Below are 17,568 nucleotides of genomic sequence, written 5' to 3'. Positions count from 1 at the left end.
ACTATCGCTGAGAATCAAATAGTCTGGACAATTTAGAGGCAAGCACGGGATATGGAATCATCTCTTAACAATCCTATTTTCTTAAAGGGAGTTTGTCACCAGGAACTCCAATGCTAAACAAGGAACAATGCCTTGTAGGGCTAGATCAGCTGAATGTAATGAGATCTTAGTTAGCGATCCATTTGCTTCCTTCTGAAGAAAAAGTACTTTTAAGGCCTCATGCACACAACCATTTTTTTTTTTTGCGGCTCGGATGCGGACCCATTCACTTTAACGGGGCCGCAAAAGATGCGGACAGCACTCCGTGTGCTGTCCACATCAGTTACGTGGTCCCGCAAAAAAAAAAAATAGCATGTCCTATTCTTGTCCGTTTTGCGGACAAGAATAGGCATGTCTACAGTGGGCCGCCCGGTCCATTAATTGTGGAAGGCACACGGACGGCTTCCGTTTTTTGCAGATCTGTGATTTTCGGACCGCAAAAAGCGGCACGGTCGTGTGCATGTAGCCTAATCCATATGAAAATGAGGAAATCTGTCAGCAATATTTCGCCTATATAACTACTGCTTAACATGCTTTTGGGCACCCAAACATGGTTAAAAACACACCATTGGTGTCCTTTGGTGTCGCAAGAAAATGAAGTTTGAACGATATGCAAATGAGCAACAAAGTGCCCAGCAGGGCGTTTCCAACCGCTCAAAGAGCGCCCGCCTCTTCAGAGAGCCGGCTAACTCCTCTGTGTGCTCCTACCTCCCTGCAACATCACCAACGCCCTCCCCATCTGTCAGTGACGTTGCTTGTACTGCGCATGTGCAGTGCCGCTGGCTCCATCACTGCAGGACCACGGCGCTCTCACATTGACGAAGCCAGCAGGTTTGCCATGGTAATGCTGGCAAGATGGTCTGGGCAAAAGAATGAGCAATTGTGTGGATTTCTAAACTGTTCAGCAATCACATCAAAACCACTAACAGGTAAAGTGAATAACATTGATTATCTCATCAGAATGACAGTCAGTCAGTTATTGAATATGTGTTGGAAGTTGGAAAAATGGGCAAGTTTAAGGATCAGAGAGAATCTGACAAGGGCCGAATCATCATAATGATTGGATAGGAGAATGTCAAGAACAACAGGTCTTGGGGGGGTTCCCAGTATTCAGTGGTTACTACCTATCAAAAGTAGCCAAAGGAGGGACAACCAGTTACAGGATCACAGGAGACCAACGTTCACTGATGCATGAGAGGAGCACAGGCTAGGTTAGGTCCCATCCCACAGAAGAGCTACTGTAACACTAATTGCTGAAGAGTTCATGCTAGCTAAAACAGAAAGGTATCACATAGGGCAGCAGAAGACTGGTGACAAGTTTCCCTTTTACAGGACCTGCTGCCAGATACCAAATGACACCTTCAGAAGTCTTGTGGATTCCATACCTTGATGGGTCAAAATGGTTTTGGAGGTGCAAAGGTGACTTACACAATATCAGTCAGGTTGGGTTTTAGAATAGGTCTCACAGTGATATATGCTTTTACAGTATACAAAAATTTAAAACCAATAAAATCAAATATACCTATACATTTTTTAATGTTCCAAAAATGAATAAGAATCCCTCCATGTGTGGTTTTCAGTTCAAGTTATATGTTTACTTTGGGCTGTCATTTTTTAGATTTCCCCAAAATATGTAGCTCATCACAGGCCTGCAATCCATACATTCCAAAAGAATGTCATTTCTGATAATATGGAACTCAGAGGTTTACCCAAATTCTAAAGCGTTATTATACTAAAACCCTATTTCTACAGTATTTAAAGGCAGAAAAGCCAAGTACACAACTCTACCCGCAGGAGGTCATTTATCAATGATTAAAGAGGACCTGTCACCACTCCTGACATCCCTGTTTTAATAGCTTCACGCATTCCCCATGTACTAACAATTCTGGAGCATCTACTCTTATGTCTCTATGTTGTGCCATTCCTTTATTATTTGCCCTAGAAGTTATTAATGAATTGCTAGCAGTCTGCAGTAAGGGTACAGAGGGGAGGTAACCAGTTGGGGGGTCCCTGCACAGACTTACTCTATCCAATCAGTGCTGCCATTTTTAGACTGTGCAGGTACACACCCCAACTTGTTACCACCCCTCTGTACCCTTACTGCAGACTGCTGGCAATTCATTCATAACTTCTAGCAGAAATAATAAAGGAATGGCACAACATAGAGACATAAGAATAGATGTTCCAGAATTGTTATTACATAAGGAATGCATGTAGCTATTAATACAGGCATGTCAGGAGCGGTAACAGGTCCTCTTTAAACCTTCATACAAATATCTATATGATCACAGTTTTTGCCAAACTGTCCCTAGATCACAGGCATTCTGTTAAACCATAAATTATGAAGGATCCATTGATGAGTTCTATCAATTTCTAAAGGATGGAAAATGTCAATGTGCATAAATTTAGTAACATATATTGTATCATTAGAAAGTACAACTTGTCCCTCAAAAAACAAGCCCTCATACGGCTATGTGAACAGAAAAAAAAAAAAAAAAAAAAAAAAAAAAAAAAAAGTTAAGCATCCGGGAAGGCAGAGAGTAAAAAAGACGGAAAATCCTGCAAGTTTTCTTATTCTTCTGCCCTTTTTCTGTTACCGATCTGAGTTTGCCCATCATTCTATCCTCTTTCTGTAACCAATCTCAGTTTTCTTATCCTTCTATCCTCTTTCCATAGGTTTTCTTTATTAAAAAAAACACTTCGCTAGAAAGCCTACTAAATGGCAAAATAATAAAAGAAATAGGAGCTGTAAAAAATAAATGAATGGCTAGATTAAAACTGGCAGTTTGGTGAATTGGCACATACAAAGCGCATTCATACGACTTATAAAAACGACAGTATCTGCCAAAATCAGACAGCAAGGAGAAGGAAATTGCCAGTATTTATTCGATTCTGATAACCCCTGGTTGTTTTAATCCGATAATAGAGCACAACTGGCAATCTGAAGCACTCTAATAATCACCACTTTACCCTGGCATCTTCCATTATTCAGGCGGCATTAGCATAATTGGAATTACATTTCTAAATGATAATATGGCAGCCTAGCACACATGCTCTCCCGTAGATGAGCTGCTGAGAGGGAAGAAACACAGAATCCCTGCAGCGCTGAAGAGGCTGGCAAATTAGTGCAATTGAGATACCCGCTATACCATCCTAATTATACTGCAAAATCTAGCGCCTTTCTGAGCAACATAAAATCCTGCACTCTCATGGCATGGACTGGGGAGTCCCAAGCTTCTAATGCAGACAAACTCATTCTGCATCCATACGGCTTGGAATAATGGGCTATAAATAAGCCACTCTCTAGCAAAGGCTGCAGACAAATCCCTGTATAACTCAGCAGGAGGAACATTAGCGGTGTGCTGACACGTTCAGTCTAAAAGGCAAATCGTATAGGCATTACTCAAGCTTCACACAATCACCCACAGTATGCCAGTCTTCTGGAAACCCAGCCATTCCTTCCAATACATTATAGTCACACAAAACAATAGAAGATATGCTTTCATTAGATCTGGTCGGAGCTCTATCACATACCGTGTTCGGCACGGAGCCCCCTTCGCTCTGGAATGAGCTTTGCTCACTGGTGGGAAGTCTTCCCACACACCACAGGGACACGCAGAAATAGGCAAACATGTTGTATCATGCAATGAACTGCATTACTGCCATGTCTAGGTCTTCATCAATGGTGTGTCATAGAGACAACCCTGGGAGACAAGTTCATACTGGGCTATGTGAACAAGTCAAGGATCAATAATGACAGCAGAAATAACTGGACAGGATGTCCAGAGCGTGATGCTTCCCTAGTCTCCAGCGTCAATACCGTAATGGCCTTCTTAGAAACCCCCCGCCTCTCCTTTCAGTTTGGTCCTTGAGCTTTGTTCCACCTGATGGACCAAGGGACCTTCTTTTCCGGCTGCACTGTATACTTACTGTATCCTGGCCTCCTTTCTGGACCTCTACTGAAATAAAGACAAACACTCTTGATATAAGGAAGTTCTCTGATAAAGGGACAGTTAGAATCCATTTTTAGTATCCGAAGAACTCATCATGGCGCTAGGACTGCTTTTTTTTTCTGCATAAATGACAATGTAAGCAAAGCAAACTACAAGCCAGGAACAGGTCATATTTACATAAAACATTCCCCTTGGACGTGGAGAGAAAGTTTAACCAGTTCTGACACAAGTTTACAATCTGGGAAAACCCCTGTCGGACAGGCAGAATGGCGCAGGGAGCTTGCATTGATAAAACGGATGACATTTAGGTCTCCTTACCTGCAACTTTTTTTTTTTTTTAAAACATACATGCTAACAAAGAGCTACTACAGGTGCTCAGATAAAAGATGACATTTTGGGAGTCACAACTCTCTGATGGGAGAAAGGAAAGAACAGGCATGTTGGAAGTCAATATGCTTTATTCTTTGGTTGCCACCAGAGGAGCTTGGCTTCAGCTTATTCCTCTTCTCCACACTGAAAAGAGTGTGCGCGGAATTAGGGGGGGATCTTTGGTCAAACATCTAAGTGAATGAGCATCTTCAAGGAGTGGTCTCGCTTAGGCAAGTGACAAACTGAATACAAGGCACTTACTAATGTATTGTGATTGTACGCATTGCCTCCTTTGCTGGCTTTTTTTCCATCACATTATATACACTTCACGTATACAGGGGTTGTGGCCTCCACTGCAACGCAGATACAAGATGGCCAGGATAGGAGCTGCTGTGCATGCGTGCCCATGTGCACAGTCCCAGCTAGGGCTGAAACAATTGCTCGACTAAATCGAGTAACTCGACAAAAAAAATCCTTGATGCAAATTTTTTGCATCAAGGATTCGTTTGTGTCATGTGACCACAAAGCACGAGTGAAGCGTTTGCTATTACTCACCGCTTCGTGGTCACCCGCCGGCTGGCACAGCGTTGCAATGGATCCTGCCTTACTTAAATTCTATTATAAGTATTCTATTTCACTGGCGCTGGGGCCTTATGACTAGGAGGGGACACGCTGAAGACACGGGGGGGGGCGATGAGTTTTTATAAAGAAAAAATGTTTTTTAATTAGTTTTTTTTTTATTAGAGTACTCTATTAAAATCAGTAGAATACAAAAATAAAATCGATAGCTGCAGCCCTAGTCCCAGCCAATAAAGAGGCCGCCGCTTTTTCCTACAGTGTGCAAGCATGGCCACTGCTGCTGGATGGTCATAACCCCTGGATAGGATCAGTGTATAAAGTGATGGAAACATGAATAAGGTCAGCAAGGGAGGCAATATGGTCAACCACAATACATTAGTAAGTGGCTTGTATTAACTTCCTCTACACTTGCTGAAGTGAGACAAACCCTGGATCGTCTGAATAATTATGGACATATACACATATGGCAGCCTTTATGATGTTCTACACTTTCAGGTGGATTGTAGTGAAAATCACCATGTGTGAACTAGGTGTAAACTGTTTTAGTAGGATCAGTAACGCTTCTGTTGCATAAAATATGCAACTATTCTTCCAAAGCAAGATTAAACAGGATTTTACAATTAATGAGTCACGTGTTCTGCCCACTTCTAACACGCTGGCGTAAAAATTTCAGTGATCGCACATAAACTGTTGGCTGGCGGATTAATTATAACTGTGCCAGAATGACTAATGTGATTGCTGAAAGAGGAGTTACCAGCGCTCTCCTTAAAAAGTACACGTTCTACTATTTGTTTGTGAGGTCTTGGCTGCCATATAATACTGCATATTAGGCCTCATGCACACTAGGGATCGACCGATATTGATTTTTTAGGGCCGATACCGATAATTTGTGAACTTTCAGGCCGATAGCCGATAATTTATACAGATATTCTGGGACTTTTCATTTTTGAAAAAAAAAATAAAAAATTTCCTACACAAATCTGCTGAAAAATAATGTTTATTGTTAACGTGTATTTTTATATATTTTTTGTAAATCTTTTTCATTTATACTTAATATTTTTGTGTTTTTTTTGTTGTTTTGTTTTACTAACTTTTAGCCCCCTTAGGGACTAGAACCCTTGTCCTATTCACCCTGATAGATCTCTATCAGGGTGAATAGGATCTCACACTGTCCCTGCTGCTCTGTGCTTTGTGCACACAGCAGCATGGAGTTTACCATGGCAGCCAGGGCTTCAGTAGCGTCCTGGCTGCCATGGTAACCGATCGGAGCCCCAGGCTTACACTGCTGGGGCTCCGATCAGAGGAGCAGGGGAGAGGGGATCCTGTGGCCACTGCCACCAATGATTAATACTGGGTGGGGGGGGGGGGGGGGGGGCGCACTGCGCCACCAATGTTTTTACTATTGGGACGGGGGTGGGGGGCGCACTGCACCACCAATGATTAATACTGGGGGGCTTGGGGGGGGGGGGGGGGGGCGCACTGCGCCACCAATGAAGATAAGTCTCTCATTAATTTATATACAGGAGGCGGGAGCTGGCTGCAGAATCACATAGCCGGCTCCCGACCTCTATGAGCGGTAGCTGCGATCCGCTGCACCTAAGGGGTTAACTACCGCGGACCGCAGCTACCGTTCATAGAGGTCGGGAGCCGGCTATGTGATTCTGCAGCCAGCTCCCGCCTCCTGTATATGAATTAATGAAAGACTTTTCTTCATTGGTGGAGCGGTGGCCACAGGCCCTCCCCTCCTCATGTCTTCTCTCCTCTCATTGGCGGCAGCAGCAGCAGCAGCACAGGGGGAGGGAGGCACTGCTTCCTTCTCCCCTGTGCTGCGGAGGGAACACCGAGAGCGCTGAGAGCAGCGCGTTCTGTGTTCCCAATATGTTATCGGTAGGGATGTCCCGATACCATTTTTTTAAGACTGAGTACGAGTACCGATACTTTTATTTAAGTACTCACCGATACCAATTACCGATACTAATTTTAACAATAAAATACACACACATGTATTTTCTGACCACTGACCAACCAAAAGGCCCAAAAACAGAACTATAAACATTCCAAGGAGACATTATACTGTATGGGGGCCAGAAGAAGGAGACGTTATACTGTATGGGGCAGCCACAAGGAGACGTTATACTGTATGGGGGCAGCCACAAGGAGACGTTATACTGTATGGGGGCAGCCACAAGGAGACGTTATACTGTATGGGGCAGCCACAAGGAGACGTTATACTGTATGGGGCAGCCACAAGGAGACGTTCTACTGTATGGGGCAGCCACAAGGAGACGTTCTACTGTATGGGGGCAGCTACAAGGAGACATTATACTGTATGGGGCAGCCACAAGGAGACGTTATACTGTATGGGGGCAGCCACAAGGAGACGTTACACTGTATGGGGCAGCCACAAGGAGACGTTACACTGTATGGGGCAGCCACAAGGAGACGTTACACTGTATGGGGCAGCCACAAGGAGACATTATACTGTATGGGGCAGCCACAAGGAGACATTACACTGTATGGGGCAGCCACAAGGAGACATTATACTGTATGGGGGCGGCCACAAGGAGACATTATACTGTATGGGGGCGGCCACAAGGAGACATTATACTGTATGGGGGCGGCCACAAGGAGACATTATACTGTATGGGGGCGGCCACAAGGAGACATTATACTGTATGGGGCGGCCACAAGGAGACATTATACTGTATGGGGGCGGCCACAAGGAGACATTATACTGTATGGGGGCGGCCACAAGGAGACATTATACTGTATGGGGGCGGCCACAAGGAGACGCTACTGTAAGGAGTCAGGACAACAATTTTTGAAGCCCCCCCTCCTCAGTATAATAGTCTTGTGGCCATCATACAGTAATGTATATTTCTTCTTGCCCTAATGCCTGCTTTTAGAGATCAATGTGCAGCTTGCAAGCAGGAAGGGAGGGACCAGGGCCATAGAAGACAGACACTATCACCTTTGGAGGGACTCGCTCCTGGCAAATACAGCTCTGCTGCAGTGAATGCACTGCAGTGGAGCAGACTGTGATGTAATTATAGTTATTGCAGGGACTCAGAGAATCATCTGAGAGTTTATTAGTTAAAAAGAATCGAATGAGTCACAGACTGTGTCACCGAGTCCCTGCCAGACTTCCTGCTCTGCTACATGCACCCTGTACACACACAGCTCCACTACATGCTATACTAATAATGCCCCCCCCCCTTCCCCCGGACGGACTTACAGGGAGCCGCAGAGCAGGAAGCCTGGCAGGGACTCGATGACACAGTCTGTGACTCATTGGATTCTTTCAAACTAATAAACTCTCAGATGATTCTCTGAGTCCCTGCACTAGCTCCCTGTGCTGTGAGTCAGTGCTGGTTGCCTCTGATTGGTTGGAGGGCGGGGAGGGGCGGGCCTAGCTTCCACTCTAGGCTCCAATTACACTGCCTGCTGCTGCCTGGGAAGCTGTTAGCTGTGGGAGATGCAGGGGCCGCGGACACATAGAAGCGGTGCACAGGTATCGGCAGTGGTATCGGGGACATTTGCACGAGTACATGTACTCGTGCAAATGCCCGGTATCGGTCCCGATACCGATACTGGTATCGGGACATCCCTAGTTATCGGCAAAATAGATGCCGATAACGTTCAAAATCCTGAATATCGGCCGATATCGGTAAAACCGATAATCGGTCGATCCCTAATGCACACAACTGTTGTGTGCATCCGCGTCCGTTGCGTCATTTTTCACAGTTTAGCGGAGGTCCCATTCATTTCTATGGAGCTGTGAAAAAAACTGATAGTCCTCCGTTTTTTCTCCGCGTCCGTGATTCCAGTCCGTCCAAAAAATATAACCTGTCCTATTCTTGTCAGTGGAAAACGGAGGATGTACCCATTCAAGTCAATGGGTCAGTCAAAAAAAACGGATGCACAACTGGTATGTCATCCGTGTTCATTTTTTTCTACAAGACCTTGGTGCAATAAAATTACACTTTTCATTAGCCTTCCTTTTTTTTCCCCTGTTAGACAAAAAAAAAAAAAGGAAGACACAAGGAGACACAACTGAAGCAAAATTGGACACGGACCACTGAAGCCAAATCACTGACAGTGAAAAACACTGTCGTGTGCATGAGGCCTTATACGTATGCGTGGTTACAAGATCATGGTTCATTATCGATGCACTCATTTTCACACACCTAGCAAATCAAATTACATTACATAGCATAATTTAGAGACTAGATCCCCAACCTATAGTACATATACCGCAGGGGTCACACAAAAGGTCTGGCACTCTCCTCTTTCTATGCTTTTAAGGAGAATCTTTCACTGGTCCCGACGTTACAATTTTAGTACCTGGCAGTGTAGAGGATCGGTACAGGGAGGAGGAGACTGCTGCGTTTCTCAAGGGGCGGTCTCCTCCTCCCTGGCTGTGAGCTGCCCAGTCTCAGAGAAGCGCCCCTTAAGAACCATGGCCGTCTCCTCCTCCCTGTAACGATGCTACTAATTAGCAGGGCGGTGGGGGAACGGAGCAGCCGATCTGAAAAAAAAAAAAAAGCACACCGACATCTACTGATCATGCCCTACGCTGCCAGGTACTAATATTGCTACGTCAGGACCAGTAAAAGGTCCTTTTTAAAGGGGGATTTCCGTCATAAGCAATGGGGGCATAGCGCTTGGATAATTCTGCTGAACTGTAGGAGCCCTAATATTTGTGAGCTCCTGGCTGCCCCACCCATGACTGACAGCTCATTTCCCAAAGAAAGGGTTACCAATCATACTAATCAGCAAGGGAAGGGGGAGAAGAGCCAGGAGTTCGTGAATATTGGGACTCCTAAACCCTCCAACAGAATCTAGTGCTTGGCTCATGATAAAACTGCTAAATAGGGATTTTAAGAAAACAGCTGGGTCCATCCAAGTAAGTGAGGAAGGAATTTCTGAAGAATCTGCAGGTTTGGCAGTGGTGCCTCCTGGATAAGACTTTTTTTGCGGTTCTTGCACAGGCCATCACTGTTTTTCTCCTAGTTTTTCTAGGGATAGCTGCCGTTTTTCTGTTTTTGGTAAGGTCTGCTTCACAATTATTCATTTGCATGGCCATGTATAATTTTGCATTGCATTTAGGTTTCATTTTATGATAATCTTTTTACTTGCATTAGGTACTTTATAGTGTATTACATACTTTACTGATTGTATTTGCATACTGCACAATGTATAGGTTAGGCTAATTTCACACTAGCATTTTCAATTCCGCTATTGAGATCCGTCATAGGGTCTCAATACCGGATGAAAACGCTTCAGTTTTGTCCTCATTCATTGTCAATGGGGACAAAACGTAACTGAATGAAACAGAATGTACCAGAATGTAATCTGTTCCATTTGGTTGTGCTCCCATCGCGGACAGAATGACGCTGCAAGCAGCATTTTTCTGTCCGTGATGTGGTGCGGAGCAAGACGGATCAGTCCTGACACACAATGTAAGTCAATGGGGACCGATCCGTTTTCTCCGACACAATAGAAAACGGATCCGTCCCCCATTGACTTTCAATGGTGTTCATGACGGATCCGTCTTGGCTATATAAGACATAATACAACCAGATCCGTTCACGACGGATGCATGCGGTTGTGTTATTGTAACTGAAGCATTTTTTGCAGATCCGAACAACGCTAGTGTGAAAGTAGCCTTACTTGGATCCTTTGCATGTGGTATTATTTTTGGTAATATTGGATTATACTTGGCAGCCTTTGCGTAGTACAATTAACTTATTATAGGAGGGCACTTCTGTGGGGTCTCATTACCTTTCAGTCCCTTGCGTTTTTAATAGCCTTTACATACTGCATTGTCCTTTTTTGTCCAATAAAGAGTGTTACATTAAGAACTATATTGGTGGGGTGCACGAATCAACGTCTTTTATCCATCGCATGATAGACATGCAGTACCCCCACTTCCATATGGCTGCACTGCTCTTTTCAGAGGATTATTACTCAGGGTCTCTGTCACCGGTTTATGCTGCCCTCCGATAGGGAAAATCCCCTTTCATTTAGAATACATGTGTAACGCAAAACACAAATGGGGTCATTTATCAAACTGGAGTAAATTAGAACTGGTTATATTGCCCATAGCAACCAATCAGATTTTACCTTTTATTTTCCAAAGGAGCTGTCAAAAATGAAAGGTGGAATCTGATTCGTTGCCATCGGCAGCCAGTTCTACTTTACACCAGTTTGATAAAGGACCCCAAAAGACTTAAGAGTTTTTGTGACCCATCAACTTAAAGTCTTACCTTGGACCCTTGCCGAAGCCACCTCAAGTAGTCTGTGAATGTATCAAAACAAACATAGTACGTCTGACTCTGAGGACCAGATGAACTGAATGCCAAACAGTGCTGGTGTTTCTTAACTTCTTCAACCTATGAAACAATATATAGTTATAAAGCCATTCTAAAACAGAAGCGGATATGGAAAGCAAACAAGAAATAACATACGTCGGGGAACATTTATTAAGGCCATTACAACACGAAAGTGGCGATAAAAAGCTGAAAATTATGGCACACACCATTATTTGTGAATGGTTACACTTCTCACCACATTTCAAGAGAGCCAAGAAAAAGGGGACAGGCCTCCAGCAGCCCGATTTTGCTGTAAGTTACACCAGAAACTAGTAAATTATAGCTGAAGTCTACGCCAGCCCATTGCTACTGTTTATTTCAGTTTACAGCGCATGGAAGAGATGTGTCCAATTTATTGCCTCCTAATAAATTAGGCTCCTCATTACAGCGCACAGAAAATCACGATTGGCATAGGAACCACCAGTCTTGATAAATGTTCCCCCACAATTAGGGTTTAGACATGAAACAGGGGCGTAGCTATAAGGGGTGCAGAGTTAGCAGTCACTACTGGACCCAGGAGCCTGAGGGGGCCCAATGACCCTTATGCCACGAAAGACAACAGTATTATAGAAAGTGCATGCTGGTCAATTTACACCTCTGGCTGGAGGGTCAAGAATTTGGCATGGGGGGGGAGAATGCAGTTTCCATTTTTCCTCAGCCAGCACGAAGGCTATGTGCTTCCCTGCCCCTAGCCACAAAGCACTGAGGGAAGGGGGGCCCAAGCTGAACTCTTGCACCGGAGCCCATGAGCCTTTAGCTATGCCCCTGTCCACTTGTCCTGTTTAAAAGGTCCTCTAAATATATAACTGCAAGGGTATGTTCACATGTCTAAATGTATAACAAAATTACCAATATATTTTACAACTGTACATGTAAATATTTCTGGGGGTTGTCCAGCATGCAATTAATGTTCATGGGGGGCAGATATGTTTGTGGAATTCCAGTGGGTTACCCAATGAACATTTAGTCTTAAAGGGGTTTTCCTAGGTTAAACATTGATGACCTGACTTCAGTCACCCCCGCCAGTCAACTGCGGAAAGGGACTGCAGAACTCAGCACAGGCATTACAGCTTCTTCCTCTGCCTGTGACATCACAAGGTCACAAGGCCTTTCCAAAGCCCAGTGCAATTGAAGTCAATTGGATTGATCTGTAATACCTAGTACAGCTGCATATACAATGTTCAGAGCTGTGCTTAGTATACCGTGAGGAAGCCAAGGCACTCGGGTGAGTATATAACCAGTGGGATTATAAATTCTGTAGATGTATGTTACTGAATACAAAGCAGTTTCCATCTTGGCAGGTTCTTAATACAGTAAGATATATACGTACCTTTCCGCCTATCAGAGGGAGAACGTGCATCTTTCCAGCCTGGCTTTCCTTGACCGACGACACAATTAGACAGGTTCCACAAAGGATAACTTGCCGTCTTGTCCATCTGTTTACAGGTAACTGCATCTTTCCTTTCCGTACGTTGTATGTTCCAGAAAGTTGAGTCCTATCAGACATGCTGGTTCCATTAGGCTTTCCTGAAACAAAAATTGACAAGGCAGTCAAGATTTTTTTCCCCCACTTCACTTGCAGTTAAGAGCCATTCTGAGGTGGAGTACTACTAGAACATTCACTGGAAAGAAAAACGCATAACCAGTTTCCATAAATGGTATTTTAGCATTTTAACAATTTTTCACCAAATTAACAAAAGGTTACTAATCCAGTCTTCACCAGGCCTTCCAACTTCTTACAATATCACCAAAACAGTCATTTTACCCTCGTCAGTTCCCACCAAGTTACTAGCAGACTTTCTGATCTTCTCAATTCGCCCACATTACCATCACCCTCTCGCTTCATAACTATGGTTTAACTGATGATGAACTATTGGACTAATAACTAATTTAGGCTTCGTTCACATCACCGTTCAGTCTTTCCGTTCTCCTGCCCTGTTTAGGGGCAGGAAAACGGAAAGGACGGATTCGGCACATAACTGAGCCGAATGGTGTCCACGGGCCCCATAGACTATAATGGGGTCAGTTAGGTTTCCGCTCAGAAGAAGATTTTTGAAGCGGAGACAAATGTCCTGCATGCACAACTTTTGTCTCCGCTCCAAAATCTTCTTCTGAGCGGAAACCTAACTGACACCATTATAGTTTATGGGGCCCGTGGACTTCGTTCGGCTCAGTTATGTGCCAAATCCGTCCTTTCCGTTTTCCTGCCCCTAAATGGGGCAGGAGAATGGACAGGCTGAACGGTGATGTGAACGAAGCCTTAGATAAGTGATGCAACCAACAAGCAGTGATGAAATGCCCCCACGACCACAAGATAAAGGGAGTATAGACATAACGTAGAACTTCAACTGATAACAGTTGTACCATAGTCTTCCTAGCTCTGCCCAGCATTACATTAGAAAATTACTTGGTCTCCGTATTTCCATCTAGAGAAGGAACCTCTGATATCTTTCGAAGAAACAGGATTCTGATACGCATGGCGAGGTATTGGAAGGGCATAAGTTCAGATCTAAAGTTGGGTGTATCTGTATTCAGATCAGTGTCTGACTTACGTAAATAATGAGAAAGGGATGAATGACAATACTGTTCAAAGCTGGAATCTGACATTTATGAGTTGCACATTTCTGTCAGCAAAAGTGAAGATACAAGACACAGAAGAAGCACTAGTGATAAAACACAGCAATTTAGCTACTACAATAAGATATTCAGTACATGGTTTTGAGTCCGAGTGTGTAAAATGTATGTACTGATACTTGACATAAAAAAAAAAAAAAAAAAAAAAAAATATATATGGATGGTATGGAACCCCTTTTTTTTTTAATTTCTTTTTAATTAAAAACTTACAGTCCATAACAGTCTACAATAGACCCACTACCCACCGATAAGGGAAAGCCAAAAGATATACAATTGTCTATCTTCAGACAATCTACAGGATTAAAAGATAAAAGTACACCAACACCATTGTTTGGGGAAAAATTGCCACTCTTGCTTGGTGTCTGGTATCAGCTTAGTCCTATACATGTGAATGGAGTTTAAATGCAAAACTAACCCCAGAGCCCACTGACAATAGTGTTCGGTTTGTAAGGATGGGTGTGGCAGACCTCGTTTCCTAATTTCAGACTCCCCAATGAGAGAAGATCAAAATGTCACTATGTGGGTATTCTAATTATCATTCATAAATCATTTCTTGCATTAACAGAAGCTAAATTATTATTTTTATCGTACCAGATAATACGGTCATGAAACTAAACCACAACAACAATCTGAACAATAATTTGTGGTGAGGAAATAGGCAAATTATGAGTTATGCAAAGTATAAATACTGTAAAAATAATGCGGAAGAAAGGTGTTCCCATGCAGTTGTAAAGTGCACCGCTAGAGAAAAGCCTATCTGATGTAGATATGTGTTCTACAAGCCAACCTCCGGAGGGAGGTGTTACTGAACACAAAACCAACGACCTGTAGATGGGCACCGAGACAGGTCAGCTGGCACCAACAAAGCTCACCACTTCTGTTCCTACTGAGTTCAAGTTTAACTGTTCAATGTACATAGAACTACCCAAGTTTCTAAGGTCAGTCATGTACACAATCAGAAAGAAAACAAATTATAAAAAAGTACATTTTAACAAAAACAATTGCTGTATATAAAATGCTTAAGCCAAATATTTTACATAAATCTCTTATAATCCAGGGAGTGTCATTGGAGAAAAAGACAAAACAAAAAAAAAACAGGTTAGAGCATTGGAAACTTTGGCTGATTCTAGAGTGCGCCCTCCCCCCATAAACAGTCTCTGCTAGAGAGTGCCCTCCCCCCATAAACCGTCTCTGCTAGAGAGTGCCCTCCCCCCATAAACCGTCTCTGCTAGAGAGTGCCCTCCCCCCATAAACCGTCTCTGCTAGAGAGTGCCCTCCCCCCATAAACAGTCTCAGCTAGAGTGCGCCCTCCCCCCATAAACAGTCTCAGCTAGAGTGCGCCCTCCCCCCATAAACAGTCTCAGCTAGAGTGCGCCCTCCCCCCATAAACAGTCTCAGCTAGAGTGCGCCCTCCCCCCATACAGTCTCAGCTAGAGTGCGCCCTCCCCCCATAAACAGTCTCAGCTAGAGTGCGCCCTCCCCCCATAAACAGTCTCAGCTAGAGTGCGCCCTCCCCCCATAAACAGTCTCTGCTAGAGAGTGCCCTCCCCCCATAAACAGTCTCTGCTAGAGAGTGCCCTCCCCCCATAAACAGTCTCTGCTAGAGAGTGCCCTCCCCCCATAAACAGTCTCTGCTAGAGAGTGCCCTCCCCCCATAAACAGTCTCTGCTAGAGAGTGCCCTCCCCCCATAAACAGTCTCAGCTAGAGTGCGCCCTCCCCCCATAAACAGTCTCAGCTAGAGTGCGCCCTCCCCCCATAAACAGTCTCAGCTAGAGTGCGCCCTCCCCCCATAAACAGTCTCAGCTAGAGTGCGCCCTCCCCCCATAAACAGTCTCAGCTAGAGTGCGCCCTCCCCCCATAAACAGTCTCAGCTAGAGTGCGCCCTCCCCCCATAAACAGTCTCAGCTAGAGTGCGCCCTCCCCCCATAAACCGTCTCTGCTAGAGTGTGCCCCCCCCATAAACAATCTCCGCTAGAGTATCTGAACTCCTATCAAACTGATACAGGACACTTGGCTGCCCCGTTGAGAGTATGTGAGGCTCCTTGACAATCTATGGCAAATACAAAAAACAGGTAGTCACAATTTACATTCAGGTCACATAATCCAATGTTTGCTTGCCTTTGAAGCTGCCACAGGCACTGCTTGTGTTTGTATGAATACATAGATGTTTGACGCTCCTGAATATCTGCGGGCGCTGGAATAATGACATTTAATATACAAAGTTCTGGTAAAAGTAGAGCAGGAGGTCATCAACCTTCAGCACTCCAACTGTTAAACTACAACTCCCAGTATGCCAACTTACTCAGCTGTTCTCTGAAATCCCATAGAAGAGAACAGAGCACGCTGGGAGATATAGTTTTACAGTTGAAGTGCCGAAGATTGCTGATCCCTGGGGAAAAGATATGCTGAGAAGAACATGGGGCAAATACACTGAACCAGCGAAGGTCAGCGGCCATGTTTTTAGGGGTACCATTGATATCTTTTGGAAAGGGTATAAGCAGAGTTTGACACATCCATGCAGGATACCAATTCTTTTAAAACTCAAGTTAAGAAATTTAAATGTGGGAAAAACCTTAAAAAAATGTGTTACTCTCCAAAACGTGTCCATCCCTACGAACTATTATTGGCAGGCTCTTCATACATGGACAAATGTTCTGCATATTCACTAAATGCTTCCAATTCCACTCATCCCTTTCTGTTTCCCATCACTGTGATAAAACATTATCTCCCCCTCCCTTTTGCCCAAACAGGACAATCCAGCCGCTTGTTCATCTGCAGTGAGGCCAATGGAATAGCGGTACAAAGGGTGTTGTTTTTGACTACCAAATTTACTCAAGCATCCTCTAATAAGCTATTCAGGAGTTCAATACTAAGTGTCTGAATGGATCAGTCAAGTTAGCAAAAGAGCCGAGGCTTCTGCAGAGCAGGCTTCATTGTAATGTGCGTCATTAGCCTGAGATCAGATGAAAACAAGGCACTTCAGCATAAGAGCAGAAGTAAAAGGTGGGGACCCTTTGTTTTTGGGGGCTCTGTTAATCTGAAATTCATGTAAGACACTGCGACACTGTTTGAGGTGCTAGAACAATTAGGAAGGTAAGAAGGAGAGTCTTGAAAGCTCCTACAGCCAAGGCAAAGTTTAATGGAATTTGACCACACTAGTAATACCAGTCAATACAAGAACATTTGCCCTGGACTACAGTCCATCATTAAACAACGTAAAGAACCTACATCTTGCTAGAGAAGACAATCTTATTCAGATCTGTGTGAGCGTAGAACGGATAGCACAAAGACCAAACACTGCCACGTTATAGTTAATGGGCCAAGTCTCACAGGTCAGATTTTCCTGTTAGACCATAGGTCCATGCACAGAACATCAAAGAATGCGCTAAACTCACCTATTCAAGTGAATGGGTCTGCAAGAAGACAACACCATACAGGCTGGTTTACAGTGGCAGATTTTCTGCCAGATGATCGCTAACAAGTTTTTGTAGTAACGCTCGTTAGCGATCATCTGGCAGTGTAACACTGCGGCTAACTACCCAATGATGCTCGCTCATTGGTCAATCGTGATCTTTCAGCATGCTAAAAGACCACAATCTGCCACAGGCAGATTATGGGG

At 44.1% G+C, this 17,568-nt stretch overlaps 1 protein-coding gene across 1 annotated transcript in view; it reads right to left on the bottom strand.

Annotated features, from left to right (window-relative positions):
* Positions 1-17,568, bottom strand: part of PHLPP1 (PH domain and leucine rich repeat protein phosphatase 1) — a 105,612-nt gene that overhangs the window by 47,664 nt on the left and 40,380 nt on the right. Inside the window, exons 2-3 of the mRNA XM_040431509.1 lie at positions 12,645-12,841; positions 11,210-11,335 (exon numbers count right to left, since the gene is read on the bottom strand). Coding sequence (XP_040287443.1) covers positions 11,210-11,335; positions 12,645-12,841 — 323 coding nt within the window. The remainder of the gene's footprint in view (positions 1-11,209; positions 11,336-12,644; positions 12,842-17,568) is intronic.

Source organism: Bufo bufo, chromosome 5, assembly GCF_905171765.1.
Source record: "Bufo bufo chromosome 5, aBufBuf1.1, whole genome shotgun sequence".
NCBI lineage: Eukaryota > Metazoa > Chordata > Amphibia > Anura > Bufonidae > Bufo > Bufo bufo.
Note: the sequence above shows the minus strand (reverse complement) of the source record. Positions and strands in the feature narration are given on the sequence as shown.